This window comes from Anas acuta, chromosome 3, assembly GCF_963932015.1.
Source record: "Anas acuta chromosome 3, bAnaAcu1.1, whole genome shotgun sequence".
Classification (NCBI taxonomy): domain Eukaryota; kingdom Metazoa; phylum Chordata; class Aves; order Anseriformes; family Anatidae; genus Anas; species Anas acuta.
The window spans coordinates 2,110,166-2,129,851 of record NC_088981.1 but is presented as its reverse complement, the minus strand read 5'-3'; the positions used below and the strand labels follow the sequence as shown (position 1 = coordinate 2,129,851).

General features: G+C 46.6%; 1 protein-coding gene across 6 annotated transcripts in view; it reads right to left on the bottom strand.

The window, feature by feature from the left end:
• Positions 1–19,686, bottom strand: part of SPTBN1 (spectrin beta, non-erythrocytic 1) — a 138,136-nt gene that overhangs the window by 61,906 nt on the left and 56,544 nt on the right. Inside the window, exon 1 of one of the 6 annotated variants that reach the window (XM_068675240.1) lies at positions 16,574–17,212. The exons of the other annotated variants lie outside the window; for them this stretch is intronic. Within the exon in view, the coding sequence (XP_068531341.1) occupies positions 16,574–16,682 (109 nt within the window). The 5' untranslated portion in view covers positions 16,683–17,212. Of the gene's footprint in view, positions 1–16,573; positions 17,213–19,686 lie in introns of those variants that run through there. 6 annotated transcript variants of the gene reach the window in all.

The following is a 19,686-nucleotide window of genomic DNA, read 5'->3' as shown; positions in this document are numbered from 1 at the left end:
ATGGCAAGTCAGCTACTGGGACCAAAGCGCTGTGATCAAACAAGAATTCATCGTGAAGCAACACGCATGTGTGCACTGGGATAGCCACAATGACTGAAGGCTGCTGGTGAACGCAAAATCATTTTTGTTTGGGCCTAATCTCCCTTGTTTCAGGTAGGCTTGGGCAAGGCTTGTACAGAACATCTCCACTGTGCAGCACTTTGGGAAAGGAACGGTGCTGGTGACACCTGGAGCACGGTGCCAGAAGGCAGAGCCGGGTGCTCAGAGCAAGACTGGGCTCTACCAGAGCCCCGCGACCCAGGCAGGGAGCAAGGCCCTGGCTGCCCTTTGCGAGCACCTGACAGCTCAGCGGGGTGGCTGGGGGCAGCGAGCTGATGCAATACTGAATATAACCCCAAGGGGAAAAAAGCACCTCTGCATATCTGTATTGGCACGGCTGAGGGGAGAAACATCTGCTTGGATAAACGATCACCAGGTGACGGCCTTTCCACATAGCTGCTGGACGTGCTGTGTCAGTACACGTGGCGATAAGAAGTCCAGGGAGAACAACACAAGGAGCACTGCACACAGGCACCTGTTACACACGCAGTCTACATTAAGATATGTTGGAAGAGATCAATGGGAAAGAAAATGACAGAAGGAGGAGGGATCACCCAGTGAGGAGGAATATCAGGTGTCCTTAGAAGGAAGGAAACAAAGCAAGCCTCTCCTGATGTTCAACCATCCCATGACTATTTCACCTTCAGCAGTAAGACAATAAAACCAAAGGTGGATGCTGCTTTCCTCCAGCTGCAGATAGTGGGCCAGGAGTGAAGACAGGAGTAGATAAAAATGGAAAGAAAGGGGCTGAATGTGGAAAAGAGAAGTCTGTAACAACACACACACACAGAGGCGAGGAACAACACGGAGCAAAACCCGCAGGAAGCCAAATCCGCATCTTGCGCAAGCAGGTGGTACGTGTGGCTCCAGCGCCTTGAAACCACCAGGTGAGCTTTAGAAGAAGTACCTCCTTCACTTTTATTTTGGACAGTTTAACATGGAGAAGTGACTGCAGCTGATGACTTTGATCAAAGCAATCTGAATTTGCTATGGCTATTGGTAGAAGCAATCTTTGGTGCAACTTCCCCATTAAAAATGGTGAGATTATGGCAAAGGTTTCACATGCTGGAACATGACTTAGGCAAGAACTTGAATGCAAAGGTGAAAGATGACAAAGCAACAATGTGATTTTGCTCATGCTGTGTTCAGCTGGTGATTTGCATTAGTAGCAAAACCCTTGCTGTTTTCCGGACCCCACTGCACAGACACCACAGTGTTCACAAGTCCGGACTGTGCACAACAACCTGCTCTCTCTTACTAGGAAGCACCAGCCAGCTTCTAAATCCTATTAAATATCTACCCTTCTCTATTAAACATTGCAGCACGTGACTACTTTCACTGCTGAAAACACTCTGAAAAGAAAAAAGGGAAAGCTGCATAATGCAGCATGTGGAAAAAAACAATTCTGCTGCTTTCTCTTTGATGTCACTAAACCTCCCTCAAACAATGCAGTGATGCACAGAACAATGTCCGGTAGCCAGCCAAGCATTACAGGGCCTGGAAGGGCAGGTCCCTTCATTGTCTTTATTTTTACACAGGGTCTATGGCATTTTGGTGTCAGCAGTACAAAAATAAACCCTCTAAAAGCCAGCTTTGGATCCGTGCAGGAGAATGATTACGTTCATCTGAAAAAAATTGCTGTAAAGTCTCAACAGCATATAAGAGAAACATGAAAGTCATCTGGGTTTAACAGATTAACCTGGTAGAAGAACTCAGATTACTTTTTTTTTTTTTTTTTAATTCGGAAGACAAAATTGATGTATTTAAGCAGATTCTGAGAGAATCAGTTCAGCTCTCTCTACCTTAGTACAAACCAGGGAGCTGCACATTTTACTTCAGGACAACTGCAATGCAAAATTGAGTAAATATCTCCTGCACCAGGACAGCTCCCTGCTCTGGGAAACACTGTGTCATTCACCCCATTTCCTAAACATTAACCTTCCCTTTTTTTTTCCTGGTATTCTGGGATACCAACTGCCTGCTGGTTTTCCCGGATGAAACACAAAGCAGCTACAGAACGGCACCCTTCCTTGTGGATGAGGGGAACGGGTCCATGTTTCTGCGCGCTGCCCTCGGGAACACCCACACCCAGCCCTGAAGCTCCAGCCACCACCGCCCTGGCTGAAGCAGCCCCGCTCCCCTTCCCCGTGTGCGTTACGAGAGAAATAGCCCAGAGGCCCAATACCTGATCTCCAAACTGTATTTAGATCAACACGTTAAAAATGCTTTTACAGCAAAATAGCAGAAGTGGAATAAAGAAATTAACGTTGTGGCCTATGGAGCGTCCAACACATAGTTCAAATGGAGGTCCTTTAACAAACAGCAAGAAAATACCTCAGTGTTGCTCCTATTTAAAATAAGCAACACCTTAAGGCTGATTTGATGTTAGTGTCATTTCTTCCCTTTGCATATCAGACAATTCACTTCCTTGGCAGGACTATGGAAAAAAGCATCGGCCTGTCCCCGGACACTGGGATTCCCACCCCACAATGGAGAGCCTGAGGTCACAGCCCTATTTCAAGCACACACAATCTTGCAGGGTCTTTGCAACTTCCTTTAAAAAACACGAGGAGCATAATGCAGAGAAACACAAGGCTTTTTATGGAAGTGGGGCAGTGCTATTAGTTTTGTTTGTGCCCAGGCCACTGGCTGATTAGCAGTGGTTCAGGGGCGAGGAGAAGGCTTGGCACAGAACATGCTGGGAACTCCCTAGGTCCATCCTATTTCTTTCCCTGTTCTGCAAACCCAGTGGAATGACAGAGATCTTACAGTGGATTCCCACTGTAGAGGAAGAAAAACATGGATAGGACGTAGGGGGTTTTGCTTTTTGTTTTTACATGATTTCCCTTCTGCTGTACTCTTTTTCTTCCAGTCCTCCTCCTCCTCCTCCACTGCAGCTAACACTCTCGCAAGACGAGGAGCAACCTGCTGTTTCTGCAGCCCAACTACGTGGCCAGACTGGGATCCTCCTTAGCTAGGTATTTGGAGATATGAAGTTATAATTGTGGAGCAGAGATGAGTCAGTAAGGGATGGGCATCAGGACTCCATGTTCCCGTCAAGACAGGGAAATGGACACTGAGACCCCTCCTTATGGAGCCAACCTGGGCACGGCAGACACCTCAGCCCAAGACCTGCTGCTGGTGTGAGGCTGAACGTGCCCACCAGGAGGGTGTCCAGACACCACAACAGGCCACCAGAGGCTTCAGGCCATCCTTCAGGACAATCAGTTCTCAGCAGCACAAGACCCTCAGCATCCCTGAACCTGCCCCTGCGGTCAGCAGGATTGTTGGACCAAACGCACTCCTAATGCCCTTTCCAACCCAAGGAAGCCCGTGATTCTAAGAAGTTTGGCAATCTCAAACAAACAGGCCAGTAAATGAACTGCCGGCATTCCCGTGGAATCCCACTGAAGGGTCCCAGAGAGCTGTAGGGTCTTTTCCTTTATCTGAAGCACAGGTTGAGATGTTGTGTGGAGTGAAAGGTCAAAGCTGTGTGATGTTTTCACTGTGCTTCTTCAAAAATTGGTTGTAATCAGAAAGAAGAGGAGATGAAAGAAATGCCAAACCTCTGTTGGTTTCATGTTTAAATCTAATTTCACTTCAATGACAGAAAAGCATGAATAGAAAATAAATCTATGATGAATGCATTTAATCCTTTCAAAATATTAAATCTGGGTACTAAGAGATGTTATCATTATAATTAGTTGCTGTTAAATTATAATTTTCATTATCACAGAAATATTTTAAATGGAAAAACATGTATTTAAACAACCACTGTGTTGATCAGGTATTAATAACAGTTCCCCTTTAACAGGCCGATTTTATAGCCTTACTGAACAATGCGCTTAGTTCACCCAGTTTCCATGGTCACAGAACAATTTATTATTGGTAATTGCAGGCTGCAGTGTAGAGGCAGACACACGACGCTGTGCCAGCAGGCTGCTGAAGGAAAGCAGCAGCACCACAGGTAAGCTAGCCCATGGCTCTGTGTGCTTGGGATCTAAGCTGAAACCCCAAAGACACCCCCCAGGACAAAAGCAGAAGGACTATCACCAATAAAAACCCAGCAGACTACAATGACAATTACTTGTATAACTGAAGGAACCCGTGTTATTTATCACATGCAGTTATTTCTAAGAAGGGAGTTTTTAAAATGAATGAAATTTAATGAGATTTGAAACAACCTGCTAATAAGAAGCATTAGAGGAAAAACCCCTAATCTTCTCTGGCTCTAATCTGCAAATCCATCATGCAGAGCTCCAGCTGAAGTTGTCTGAGAACAGCACAACTTGGGCCTTCCCCTGTAAATTCCTGCAGAAAAGCTCCAGAACATGCAAACACAACGTAAACTTTAACATACACAGACTGCAATCAGTCACTCCACGCATTAATGGTCTTCCTTGTGAAATTCGTGTGGTAATTACAAAAAAAAAAAAAATCTGTCTTTTCATGCCATACTGACTTTCTTGTGACTTCTGAGGTACAAGCGATTTGCACACAAATTCTAATTCCTCATCTCAAAATTTTCCTTGATTCCAATCCAAAGGTCATTTACTGATCTGCTTTTGTGGAACAATGGGGCATGTTCAAGCAAAATCATTTCAGCCTTTGGAGTTATGCAGGAGTGGGGAAAAAACAAATAACTTTGCTAGTACAGAGGAACCTGCCCATAGAACAACTTTCAAAGCAGTAGCAGAAAAATGCAAAAACTCCCTTTGTTTGAAACTCTAGATTATCTCTCTGAGATTTAAAAGGTGGTGCAAATTTGAAGGAATTAGTTGAGTAAAATTATACTTTGAACGTCTTAAATATGTATCTTCGTTCAGAAACATCACTTGTTTTTCTGGTCTTGAAGTGGACTCGTGAGTCGTACTGGATCAGGAACGCACTGACTGCACAACCTGAAAAGCTCTCCGCGCTACAAAGGTGTGGCTTCTCTTGAAGTTATCTGTGAGAACTCCCAATAATTTACCTTTGCTTGCTTTAATTTTTAACTCAATGAGAGAATGCAACTGCCAAACATCACCAGTTCGGTGCATGCCAGCAGTGGAAGAAGCACCCACCACCTCAACCAAAGACATTTCGTTGATGCCACCTTAGTCATGCTGTGGGGAGGTCTGCACTCCAGCTTCTCCTCCCCCCCCCCAAAAAAAAAAAAAAAAGTGAACTTAATTGTTTGGGAGTTTTTGGTGCCTTGGTTTGTTTATTTGGGGGCAAGCATTGCTTGCTTGTTTTGTGTATTTTTATACTCTATGAAATACGGCGATCAAGAAGAGAAACAGAGCTCAAGAACTCCTGAAAGCTGAGTGCCTGATAAATGCTCCAAGTATCTATTACTGTGACATTAATGCCTTTATATAATTCTGGGGCCAGTTAAACACAGAACTACGGCACGTTTGCCTTCTGCATGGGAACAGGCTCTTTGAACTCACTGTGTGCTTATACCCCCAAAATAATCTTATATACCTTCTTAGCCAAATTGCACAGAGACATGTGTACACAGGCAGTCGTGAAATAATTTAACTGATACAAAGGATGGAAATGTCTTGAAATCCAGCAGGAGGCAAGAACTCCAGAACATGAAAATGCATTTATGCCACCTTACGCAGACCGTGTGCAATTTCTTTGAGTGTTCCCAAAATGTGAGATGTGCCAGCACAGTGCCTACAGGTCTCCAAATATACAAGTATATTTAAGCCTAACTCAAATGCACAAGAACAAGCTCCATGAACACATCTGAACCTGAAGCCCAGTGACCTGCAGCTGGTGCCCGGGAAATATATTGCAACTTGGCAACAGGAGCTAAACCAGAAGGGAAAGCTGGCTTGCACCTGATGCCAAAAGGCGTTCTGGCACTAGGCAGCTCACAAGCATACGCTTGAAAACTCTGCTAGGAAATGGCTGGAGTCGGCCACGCTCATGCAGACTGCAGGAGAGGTAGAGGAGAGCCCCGTACCCAGCCCGCAGACCAGGTACTGCCGAGGTTGCACTGAGCTGGGCAGTCATTTCAGGCCGTCAGGCAAAACACTGGGATTAAAAATTCCCCCTCAGATGCTGCTTTATTTTGTGTTGCGACAAGTGGCAGGTGCTGCTCTCTCTTCTCCTTCCCTGTGGAGCGCACCCCACCAGCATGCACGTGCACGGCCAAAGCCTTCACGTGTCAGGTGTCATTAAGCCCTGCCTGTTCTCCAGGACAACTCGAGGCTGCTTTTACTAAAAAGAAATGTGTGCAACGAGGGACCAGTGGTAACACAGCTGGCCGCAGGCACAGAGGGTGAATAAACATTTTTCTTAAGCGGCAAAGAGCATTGTCAGATTCCATGTGCTGGCAAGGATCAGTGCAACTGCCCATTAAGAGCAACTGTTTCAGTAAAACAGATTTTTATCATGGGTATTTTATGCTATCTCCTATTAGTTATCATTATCTACTTATTAATTTTGGGGGGTGGGGAGGAGGCACAGACAGAGAAGATTCAGTAGTGTGTGAGTAGCAGTGGATTTGTCAAAAAACACGTGCTACAGCTTCCAAGACTCCCATGGTGAACTGCCTCCATAAGGACCTAGGGGACAGCCACGAAAACCATGTCCAGGCACAACCCGCACATCAGCTGCTCCTAGAGAAGGTCCTGGGCACCTGCAGAAGGGGCAGTGACCAGGATGTCACCTAGGGCAATTGTCTACAGGCACTGTCACTTGTCTAAAACAACTCCCTTGTGCTGGATGTGAAACCTCTCTGGTAATTAGGTGTGGCCAGGAGCACGAAATGCAACTCACGCCCTACAGGGCAAGTGAAGCCTGCTGAGACAGCAAAGGAAGGGGAGCAAATCACCTCTGAGAAAGCAAATGTGATCCCCACCATCACGGGTAAAACAGTTCCTGACACCCTTTCCTCCTCCTCTGGGCTCCAAATCAGAGCCTCAATCAACCAGACTTTGGTCACTTAACCAAAGACTCACCATGTACCACAAGGTCTCTGCAGCCCTGGCCCCTCAGTGTGGAGCGAGAGGAGAAATGCTCCCCACAGCCCTGCTTGGGGTGCTGACGCTGCTGCCCCAAGGAATTTCCTTTATTTAAGCTACTTGCGACACTGAGCACTTAAAGGTAGGGTTAGCCCAAATTATCTAACTCCCCAATGCACAAGAATAGCGCAGAGGTCACAAGTTCAGAACCAAGCCGATGTCTGACGTTTCCAGACACCTCCCTATTTATTCAGAGCTGTACTGAATCGTCATTCCGTAACGACTATGACTCATGCAATCAAAGTACAGTCACATCCGCAATTTCAGAGCAATCTCTTTCATTATATTGCCAGACAACCTGGAAAAGCTGAAAAGAGGAACACACCCTGAAAAAAAAGGCAGTTGCACTACCAGAGTGAGCCTAGTTTCCCTGGAGATAACCAAGGAAAGATATTAAATGAGATGCAGAATTAATAATTACCCAAAGCAAACTGTAGTCAGTTGACTGCAGATGAGACAGCCATGTTATCACTCTCCTGTTTTTCCTGGAACCAAATCATATTCAAAAAACTGGAAGCAGTGCCTGGGCAAAACAAACATTTGGCTTTTTTTTTTTTTTTTTTTTTTTTTTTGGTAAGGGGAAGGGGAAGACTGAACCTAGCTCACGGGGCCAGAGTGGAGAAGCTGAACCCCAAGAGGAGCAGTTATTTGAGATGAACAAAGGAGCAGGCCTGAATCTGATAGACAAGGTCTCCTGAGGGAGAACTGAGCCATTGTGTGGGTTCACTGCCCTTGATGGGTCTCCCTTGGCTTAGAGCATCAGAGAAGGGGGCTTTGCAGATTGACTGGCTTCCTGGAAAGTTTGCCAAACCCTTGAGTTAAATGTAGGTATCTTTCCTACACCAGAGGGTTTTTATCAAGAAAAATCTGGGCAGACGGCATTTATTTTGTTCAGAAAGACTCAGTCTCTTTGCAACAAGGCTCCATTTTGTTCCATCTTCACAGACTTACGGCCACCCCTTCCTTGCGATTAGAGTCCTGTGGTAACAGATAATTTCTGTACCTTGGCACCACACTTTATTCACTCTTTTGCATGGTTCTCTAGCTATTTTACCCGAAAACTCAGTTCTGATAAAACTAAACCAGACAGACAAGGAAATCCGAAACAAACAAAACCCAGCCGCCCAAGCCCACACCAAGCCTCGTGAACATTCACCTTGCCACCGTGACAACAGCCAAGGCAGAGATGCTTGCAGGCTCTGCAAGGAACACCAAACCAATTCCTGCACAACGCCACCTGGGATGATACTTCTGCTTGCTAAGGCAGGGAATATACAACATTTGTAAATGAGAAATCATATTTACGACCTTCCCCTCAAGCTCAGCAGAGTTTTACTAAAAGGTGTGCAAAACTGGATATTCTACCAAAGCACAGGTCACACACAACACTGACCCTGTCAAGTGCGAGCTTGTCCTGCCGGCGTAGCTGAGCCTGCACTGCCAGGAGTTCCAGTTCTCGTTTTTTATGAACAAACCCAACTTGACTGAACACGGCATTATCTACATTTCCAGTCATCTCAGGGAAAAGGCCGCTCGCTAATGCCAGACCTTTCACAAGGCCTCTGAGAAGCCATGAACACGGCCTCTGGACTCTGCCACAATTTCTGCATGCGTGCCAGTCTGACTGCGCCTCTCCCCTCGAAAACTGAAGGGCCTTTTTCTTTAAGCTTCTTTCTACGGGAAACAGTGGGGCATTCAGCTCGGCTAGGGAGAGCGGTTAATATTAGTTTGGCTACAGTAGTTCTCTTCCAACAAAGGCGGCTCTCAGCCCGGGATACCCTCGTTCCAGCAGCAAGTGTACAAGGCCTTTGTGTTAACGTGGGCTCTCCCGGCCACTGTGACCTCAGGCTCCACATCAAAGTCACAAGCATGAGTGGTCACCATCCTGCTTGTGTTCCTTCCTCTGAAAGGGATGGAAGGATTCTGCTGCGTGCGTTTTTAGGAGCAGCCGGCGATTTTAGACTGTCCTTACATGGCCTCCTTATTTGCCTTAAGGCTATCGTGGAGGACAGCAGGGCCAGGACTGCCTCAGGTGCGAATGCCAGCCCCAGTCTGGTCCCTGCGTGACTGAAACGCGCTGGAAGGCACACCAGGAGCAAAGCCCTCCTGCCTAGAGCCAGGCAGGGAGCGCAGGCCTGCTGGGGCCCACAGGCCATGCTCTCTGCCAGTGACCCTCCGAAGGGGCCAGCAGCCAGCAGCAGCCCCAGCAGCCCAGCTAGCGGCTGACCTGTCTCCTTAGGGCCCCTCAGGCAGGCAATGGGTTGGTACCTGCCAGCCCTGGTGCTCATTTCCACATCAAATTCCACTGGGGTTTTCTTGTGGGAAGACCAAAGTAGACTCTAAAACGTTATTTACTTGATTCTCTGTCTTTCGCCACAGCTTTTAAAGTTAAGAGACTAATTCCCAATAATTGGCTTAACAGTTTTCCCAGTCCTGTTTACTCAATAGAGATAATTCATTTTCGCATAAGGAAAAACGTCATTGTCATACTCTGCTACTGAATAGCTGATACTTAATACTTCCTGGTGCAACTGAAACAGGAATAAAAAGGTCTTCAGAGCTGTTAGCAGTCAAACACTTTGAATGAACTGGCTCACCACTGTGCAGTTACTGCAACTACTGCCATGAAATTCAGGATGCAGGCATAAGCGGCAGGTACGTGCACCTTCCTGATCCCCACGCCCTGCGCTGTGGCACCACAGCAGAGTAGGTTAGCACAGGCAATAGGAAATACGGATTTTGTGAATCATGCTGCAAATCTACTATTTGATTTTCTTCAGCTTGGCTCCTTGGCTTAGGTAGCGTTTCACCCACTTTGGTTATTAAAGCGTGCACCCAGGAGAAAACAAAGACAGAAAGAAAAGAAGAAAAAGAACAATCTCACAAAACAGATTTCAGAAAAAAAAATCAAGAATTAAATCTTATCATTGTTCTGGCTTTTAATCACCACTTCCATCTCCATCTGCAGTCTTATTTACTGCCTCACTTTCCACAGAAGTTAGTGGCAAAAACCTACAATTGATTTGAGTGGGGCTCTTGTACAGAAGAAATATTTGGAATAGGACCCTGCACTCCTACGTGGTTACAACATGCCTGCGGTACACTGGGACTGTCTGGGGCATTTAGCTCATTAGACGTGCCCAGCCAGAAACACAAAAGACCAGCTCCAGTGCTAGCACAAATCGCTGTGTTTCCAGATTCCCAGAGCCACGGGGCTTTACACCAGTTAAGTACATCACACAAATCATTTCACTGTTCTAACTGGCAACAAATTGCCCTGGGGGTATTCAAAGATCACCTTACCATCACGTGTGAACGTATCTGCTTACAAGTGTTGTTTACTTCACAATTTCAGAGCCACAGAGGTACACAGCAATTGCCATTTTTTTTTTAATATTCCAGAGCCAGAGTTTTCTCTTTGTTTTAACATTACGTTGTTTACCCAAATAATTAGAAACAAATACCACAAATGATCTAAATAGAAAGTGAAGAGAACAGAATACAAAAAAAAATAAATAAGTAAAAATGGAGGCAACAGTTCAGAGTTGTGAATTTTCACAGTTATTTCAGTGTGGAGCCAAATCCAATTCAAATGTTTACTTTTTCAACTGGATCAATGGTGACCACATTAGCAGAAACACTCTACTCTGTGCTGTTTTAATTTGCCTTCTGCATCTCCCCAAGTTCCAAAACTCGCAACCAGAGGGACACACTTCTCAGAAATCTGAAGACGTGAAAAAGGAGTCAGAGCTTTTAGAAAGAGAAAGGACTTTAGGATAAAACTGTTAACTTCAGTACCTAGGAGATTATCAAGATCTATTTTATTTCTTTAACAGTAAGAAATATCTTAGCTCTCACTTAGTCTCAAGCCACAGTAGCAGTTTATCTAGCAGAAAAGATGGAGTTGCCATTCTGTCTTCAACAGCTGTGCAAAACAGGGAAAATACACTAACATGTTAGTATTAACAAACTAATATGTTTACTGCTTACCATTCTGAAAGAAAAGCTTTGGCAAGAACTTTCTGTTGAGTTTTCCTAAAAGTCTTACTTTTATTTTGTTTTTAATATCACGATTGGTAGAGAATGGGAGCGAAGGGTTTAAATGTTTTAATTTCCTGGGTGTTTTTGAAGTTTAGCCTTCATAGACAAACTAACCCAGAACCTACAACAAAATCTTCTTCTGTGGGCTTGCTATATATCACCTAGACAAAAATCTGCGTGGTGGCACAATTAGATAGCTTATGTGTAACAAAATTAATAGACATCAAGCATGATCACTGAAACACGGCTTTCACTTCCAAACACACTGTGATCAGTCCCTCCCCAAAGGAAGGGCATGAAACTGATTCCCCATATCCCTTGCTGCAACATTTAGGTCCAGACACAAATAAGAGAGTGTCTCTGTCATTCCACAGGTTCAACAGTGTAGTGGTAGGCTCTTATTGCTGGAGAGGGCAGCAATGATAAGGCAGCCCTGACAGCCCTCTTGCTGATTCTGCATCAGTTTTGTGCCACAGCTTCCCCCAGACTGGTAAAGAAAGGTAAGAGGATGTGGAAAGTTTAAATTTGACTGGTTCATTTTTTGAAGAGACAAGAATCGAGTACAAGACCTAGCAAGTGATTTGGTAAAAACGTTCCTTTTGAAAAATAACTTGGATATGTTAGCTACAACACTTACCCAATCATTTCCTCCAAGTTAAATACTGAAATTACACACTCAATTAGTTGGCAAGATCGCTTTTTATAACCTTTTCCTAACAACTGTCCTTTTGAAACATTTCTAGACAAAGACGACTTTCACCAATATTCAGCTACCATCTTTGTTACAGATGGTTAAAATGCCATAAAACTGAGTCTAACATTCAAATATATTTGCAGAAAGACTTTACATCAGAAAGAATAAGGGCCCGGCTATCACAGACATGCACGCTGCATTTGCAATTGCTTAAGTCTTTGCAAATCTGATAGGGCTTCCAACTATTTAGCTTGTGCCCATGTGTTCACTGAAAACAGAAGACTGAAGTATGCTGTGACATGAAGATTTTGGAAGGGTTGCCGACAGCAGCAAACCAAGCAAGATTTGCAAGAAGAATATGGACATATTTGCAATTTATGTGGGTCTGAGGTGGGGAGGAGGGAGGAAACAAACACATAAACTTGATCCATTTCATCTGAAATTAAACCTTCCCCTGTTTCACCTTTAACGGGAATTGCCATGACAAGAAGTGCCAGTGACCAATTTGGTAGACAAAGTAGGATGTCCCTCAGCAATCGCTGCCTGTAGCTGTGCAGGTCACTGCTAGCAAGCGACTGTGAAAGCCTTCAGCACGTAAATCTTGAAACAAGGAGAGCAGCTGCTGAAACTCTTTTCAAAGGGCACCCACATAACTTCAGAGGATCCTGGGTGTAGCAGGAGATCTCGCTACCCTAACCTGGGCTACTCCCTGAGCAACTTGGACGCCCTTGTCAGTTCCCAGCAGCAGCTCCCTCTTGGTCCTTGGGCACAGGCAGGGATCTGGGGATGAGACTTTCTTGCAGGAAACAAATTACATTTCCGCCTAAAATCCAACATCAGACAAACTAAACAAAACCAGAATGTACCACACAGCAGGGTACAGCACCCAGCTCCTCTGGAAGCTGGCTTTTCCCAGGCGATTTATCAGGAGCACAGATCTGGCCCGCTCCCTTCCCCTGGGAGTTCAGATTTGTGACTACCTCTGAAGTCTCACACCTCTGGCCCAGCCTTAGAGCTGAGGCCCAGCTTCCCAACTACACTGCAGGAACTGAACAAGCCACCAAGCTACTGGCTGCCAGCAGTGTTAACAAACACCTTGCTGTCCTGTTAGCCAGGTGGGAAGGAGACCTCGAGCAGTGATGACAGCTGCTCTCGCCCCGATGGCTTCCCCTGGCACTGCCACTCAGGCGCCTTTACCTTTGCTGCAGAAGGTGACGCAGCTGAGGGGATCTTGCAAATTCCTGACTTGCATCTTCCTGCCAACCCTGAAACCCCTCCAGGACCCCTCAGGATCCTGGAATGTTAACGCAGCCCCTGTGGTGTCTTGGTTTGCAGTTACAGCCTATCTGTTCTGCTTGTCACGCAAGTCCTCAGCTGAACAGGATGAATTTCCTCCATGGACATACCCTGCATAAGCTACATGGCAACATGTTTTCCACAAACAAGTTTTGGGGTCCTGTCTTTACTTGCAGAGAGTTACTCCAGCCTTACAACACGATCCCTTTTTGCTGAACAACCAGCCGTGAGAACTGAAGCTCCACACCTAGGTTTAAAATGATAGCAGCCACTGATACAATCTCTCGCTTATCATTCCAGGACTGGGAGAACAAACCATAATAAGAACTAACAAAGCTTACAAAAGAAAACAGAACTTGTGAAAGCATTTTTTCTCTCCACACCTGCACTGACATCCTCCTGAGCACCAGGACTGAGTACGCTGAGGAGTCCTGCTGATGATCTGGACTTCCCCTAGCCACGGACGCTTCAACACATGCCAACCCCGTGGCCACCAGGTTCTGCTTCTCTGTTACCACACACAGGCTTCAGGGTTTCTTTTGACACCACAGCAGCCTTGATGCACTCCTAGCAGCATCTTCTACCACCTCCTGCTTCACTTGGGCCCCTTGAGGAGAACGGCAGGGGGGCCCTGCAAGGCAACCCTGCCCAGGTGCAGTCCCGCAGCTTGTGCGGGCTTCATGCCCCTGTGGCACCGGGCTGGAAAATCTGCCTGAGAGGCTCCGCCAGTCACCACCACCAAGTTTAACAGCAGTTTCCATAAAAATCACCACTTCAAGGCACTTAACAGAGGTGGAATGTAAGAGTGCCTAAGTGGTCATTCAAATCTGCATCCGAATTTGCTTTGTTGCTAGCATTTTAGGGCAGAATTAGGTTGTCTCCTGGTTCTTCTTTTCTTCTCAAGTGAGACTTACAGTGCCAAACTGAACATATCCACTACCTTAGGAAAGATGAGATCAGAGAGGTATCCTCATTTCATTCCTGATTCACACTTCTGCTCGGTACAGGGCCTGAGCACTCGCTCTCTGTACTTTTAGCCAAAATGTGCTCTTAAAGTGCTTTTCTCAAGGAAAGTTTCCAACCTCTGCTAGGCCTGAAGCACACCTGGCTACAGGCTGGTGCAAAGCCATGGATTCACATGAACGCTCTCAGGAGCTGTGAGAAATGAGGGGCAAATTCAGTGTGGGAAGAACAGGTGGAGTCTAAGGGACCCTGTATGGTGCCAAGCCATGCTGCCAGGGGCAAGAGGGGTGAAACACTGTTATAAAGGGGGAAAGCACAATGCTAAGAAGGAAGGGAAGCTTTAAAGGTACTTTTTACCAGAGACTGAAACATGTTTTAAATGCTCCAGTCTTATTTGCTTGTACACCTTCCAACTGGTGACAGAATTGTCATTTAGGAGTCCTACATGTACTCAGCTCATCCTGGCTGGGTCTAAGCCTGGGATGCATGGAGCAGCCTGCCGTGCCACAGAGGGCCCTGTGATGTTACCGGAGCCCCCAGCAGGAGACAGAAGTCCCTTGAAATTTCTGCAACTACCAAATAATGGCTGTTAGATGCTCTCCAAACAAAGAGCTATTAATCCAAGGAAAGACACCTCTGTGTCTGTAGTTAAGCCACTCCCTTTACAGCACACAGTATTTTGTATAGTTATTTAGCATTTCAGGGAGTATCTGGTGCATAATTTAAAACATTTCCTGTACTGAAGCTCCACCCTAGCCGAGATCGTTGTCAGCACTACTTTTCAAGCCTGTCTGTCCTCTCTGCAGCATGAATAAACAGCTATGGATGGTCTACTGCAAAGTCCCTCTTTTCAGAAGAACTCCCTGCATTTTATCTCTTTCGTTACAGGAAATTGCAGTAAATTTAAGGGGAGTATTGCAATCCTCCTTCCTCCCCCCAAGTCAACACCGCATTCCACTGAGGGAAAACTCACTTTCTGTGCTTTCAACACTGCGGTCTCCTTTCCTCTTTCAATGTGATGTAAACATACAGATAATGGATTCCTGAAGCAGTGACCCTGAAAATGATAAAATCTGCCTTCTTTAGACTGTTAACTTAACCAGCAAAGAAAGAGGCATGTGCCAGTGTTTTCTTCCCCTGTGCCACAGACTTAACGCGCTCTTTTTAAAGCGAGCGCTGCAGCCTGAGATCTGACAGATGTCCAAGATAAAGCCTGTAACGTATTCCCTCGTGTGCAAGTTCGGAGCCTGGATTTTCCATGCCTTGCCTGAGGAATGCCCAAGTTACCAGCGTTTAAGCTGCTGTCATTTTATCTTATTACATCCAGTACGCAGCCATTACTGCGAGCCAGTTTACGAGATAAACAAAGTAGTATGAATGAAAGATTTTTCTGCCTCCCTCCTTAAGCCAACAAATTGGAACATTCTTTGCGCTAACCAAGGCTCTTCCTCCCTCTCGGAAGGGAACCACAGGACCATGCTTGTGGCATAGACCACAGTAAAATAAGAAACTTGCACAGAAGGCATGAACTTCACTGTACTCCAGGCTTATTTACAGAGCCACATGGATGTAGAGAAGGAGGATTTTTGGCTTTGGCTAGGAATTCTTTCTGATTTTGAAACTGCAATGCCAGAGTTCATTCATCCCTGAGACCTGCCTTGCCCAGGGAAGCAGCAGCGCCTGAGGCAGGGAGACGCCGAGCCCAAGAGCCCAATCCTCCTCCAGGGCACCGCTGAGAGCCCGGGCTCTCAGCACAGCTCAAGGGCCTACCCTCTATCCAGCACGCCATCGCTCCCCAAAAGAAACCCCTGGTTTCTCTTCCCATCAGATAGAGGAGGTAATGGGGAGGCACTGCAGGACAGCCTCTCTGTCTGGAAGTAGAATAGTACATGATAAAGAAAATGAGGAAGGTTGAATTGTGTGAATGCTTTTTGAGTGATCTACTAGCAACACGAGTTCAAGCAAATCAGCTTGTTTGGAAACGACGCAAGTGCTCCTGATTTGAAGAAATCAAGCTACCCGTCTTTACAAGGTGCAGGCAGGCAGTTTGGGTGCTGTACTGCAAACTGCACCCAAACAAAGCTACGATTTTACGATTAGTTTCCACAGTCACAACTGTATTTTGTTTAAGGCAAAAATAAACAGCAAGACCACTTCCTCGCTCTCCCCCTTACTGCTTAAAGTGCCTTGGTCTGGTTAGTCCTCATCCGTACGGCTGAGTGGCTCAGTGCTGAGCACACACCGTAACACTGTAAAACTGAGGACACCTTCACAGGGATAAAAGTCGCACAGTCCCTCCTGAAAGCACACAAAGCTTGGTGCCATAGCACTGCGTTTGGCCTCTGTTGTTGTTAAAGCCTTGATGCAACGAGAACAAGCCCAGGCTAACATGTTTACGGGGATCATATCATAGCAACACTTACAAAAAAAAAAAAAAAAAAAAAAAACAGCATGGGCTTACCTTGCAACTGCTTGAATCTTCCTTCTAACTGATTATAGTTATACGGCACCTGAGCTGCATATCCTGGGGACAAGGGCCCAGGCATACTGGTTGATTTTTGTAATTCCATTTACAGGTAACACAGGGATACGACGAACTGCAGCATAAAGAAACCACAGGTTTCTCTACCATACATCCAGGTAAATCCCAGCTTCCTCAGAAGTTTGGCTTCAGTCCCTAGAGAAAACGCGCTCGCTGAGCCCTAAGCAAATAACAGCTTCGGTTCAAAATCCAGCCGTGTGGGTTGGCGGTAAGCTGTCTGTAACGGGTTCAAACTTAAAGCACCAGGAGGGTTTTTTGGTGTCTTGTTCTTTCCCCACTCCACTCCAGGCAACTCTCAAGTGCTTAAATCAGGTTTCAAACGCTTGCCCAGCACTGGAAAAGCTCAATCAAAGAAAAGCCAGCTTGCAATTCCGCCTGCGAAAAGCAGCAGGGAGCCACGCGCTGCCGTCCTTGCCGGCGCTTGCAGGAGCCGCGCACACCTCAAGACCTTTCTGCTGGTTTGTAACATAATCAGCAGCCGCCCGGGTGGAGGCTGATGTCACTTGATTACCATACGGGACTGTGGAGGAAACGAAGGCTGTACCAAGGCGAAGGGGCGGTGGAGCAGGGGAAGAGCCAGACAGCGGGCGAAACACCCAAGCGGCTCCTTCCGCTCAGCAGCACCCGACCCGCTGCCAGAGCTGGCGGCAGGGCCTGGCCGCCCTCCCCGGGGCACCTCCGCGGCCAGGGGGCCGGTGGTATCTCCCTGAACAAAGCCGGTGGAATTACAAGCTTTTGTTGAGAGCCTCATGTAACGGAAAAGTCTCAGATTACTATCGCATGAAAAGGAGGGCGCTTCTCCTCGCTCATTTTCGAGACTGTTCACTTGACAAAGCAACCCGGGCACAGGAGCGCTCTCCCAGTATTTAGCAGCGGGCGAGGGGAAGGCTCAGAAAAGCCTGCTGTGCTTGCCACCACGCCAGGAATGAGCGAAGGTGCCGGGAGCCAGGTACCTGGGGGCCCAGCCAAGTGCAGGACCAGTCCCTGCGGGCTGAGGTGGGCTCCTGAAGATGCCGCCAGGTCTGCAACACGTCAGCCGCCCCCCAGGGGCAGGCGTCCCTACCCTCACTCATTCTAAGTGAAATTAAAAGGTCAATTCTGCATATATATCCTCAACCTGAATCGTCTGCCTGCCTGCTTTTCAAACTGCTGATAACATTCATACAAACGTGGTTGTTTTTTGTGTGTTTTTTTTTTTTTCCTCATTTCTTGCATTTCCAAATTCCTTTCCACTTGAATCAATGTTCTCTTCTCCTCCCACTCCATCCCCTCATTAAACGTTTCAAAATGTTGCCTTTGTTTTGATGCTGTATTTTCACAAGTTTTGAGTCATATAGTAATTTGAGGACAATTTCTGTGGGAGAAGCTGGTTGCAGCCCCGGCTCCAGCGAGGCGCAAGCTGGAAATCCAACCAGCCAGCACCAGCACCCCGGGGGAACAAACGGGCAACAAATCCAGCCGCGAGCAGTGCTCAGTTCAGGAGAAGTGATGGAAGTCAACACTTCCCAACTGGAGCTGGGCTTTCCAAAAACACACGGGCTGTTGGAAATGCCTGGCACACCACTCCCTAGGTCATAAATACATTTAAAATATTTATGGCTTTTAACTATACTGGTTTGCTTAAAACAACAACCTATCCCTAGCCCAGAATTCCTTATTGTATTGATACAGAAGGGCTTTTGCTAGAGTATTGCAGTGAACCCCTTTATATCAATAGAGCTGTGTTTACACAAGACTGTTGGTGCTACAGGAGACTTCAAGTTGAGCCTAAAATGCTTCAGTCTTTTTGAAAACTGGCCTTCAGGCTTCCTAGCACTACCCACGTCTGTGCCACTGAAGCCTGTTCAGCTGCCCAGAGCAGATTTTTAACAGCGTTGGGGAAGAAGAGCGACTGTATGGCTGGAACACTGCTGGACAATGCAGCGAGGTGCTGCAGGCTCAGCTCCTAAAATAAGTGCTTGGAAGGCAAGAAGGGGCCTTGAGGAAGCACCTGTACTTGCTGCTGCTGCAGGCAGGATGCTGCTCTCGAGACAACAATGCGCTGATGCTGGCATGGTGAGCCCCACGTTCCTGCTAAACCTTCCCCTGGTAATCTCTGTACAGCCAGCTGTCCCTCTGCCGCTGACACCCAAGCAGTGCGGCAGCAGCCACCCGATTTCCAGGCTGGGGGGAAGGGGAAGACAAAAATACAGAGGGCTCCACAATTCACAAGGGCAGTGCTCAGTAAACTGAGCCATTAACATCCAACTGCAAAAAAAAAAAGCTCCAGGAGCACGCTTTGCCCAGCACACAAGTACGGGCTTATTTCTGTCACAGGATTTTTTCCTGCAGCTTTCTACCAACAGCAGCTTTTGCCTGCGATGCCGGAGCTATGTTATAATTAAACGAAACCCTTCCCCTCGAGAGCAGGCAGGCAGCCAGGCCCTACCTGCAGGCGTACCGGCTCATTACTGTCCCACCTTGAGCAAACAGGTGTTGCTATGTGAGTTCACAAGGCAGCCCTCGGGTCCAAGTGAGTGACAGGAGAGCTGGAGAATTTTTTATCGTCTTTAAGGGCATAAATCAGGAGCCAGGAACTTTTCCCCAGCTGAAAGTTTTCCCAACACCTTTGGCAGGCGACGCACTAATGCACGTGGCTGTTATTAAAAATATTGAAAAGTAAAATATTACAAAAACAAAACATTAAAAAATAATCATTTGGCTTTCGCCCATATAAAACACTGGCTGGCATTCCCCACCCTGTCATAAAACATTAATAGCACCTACATGAATGTACAGTTTGGATCATCCCCTATGGGACAACTGAATCTGGTTAGCATTTCGTGGGAGTCATAAGCTTAACAAAAGTTGGGGTTTGAGCAAGTTTTTTTGTCCTGCACCCCACGCACACACACACACACTTCTGGCCTGCCCTATAACACTCCGTGCCACCTGAAAAAGAGAAGGAGCTGCAGCAGGTACAGAGCAGTGCAGGCTACACAGCAGGAGGAAAACCAGAGGACAGAGGAGGAATGCGATTGAACTGGGCAGAT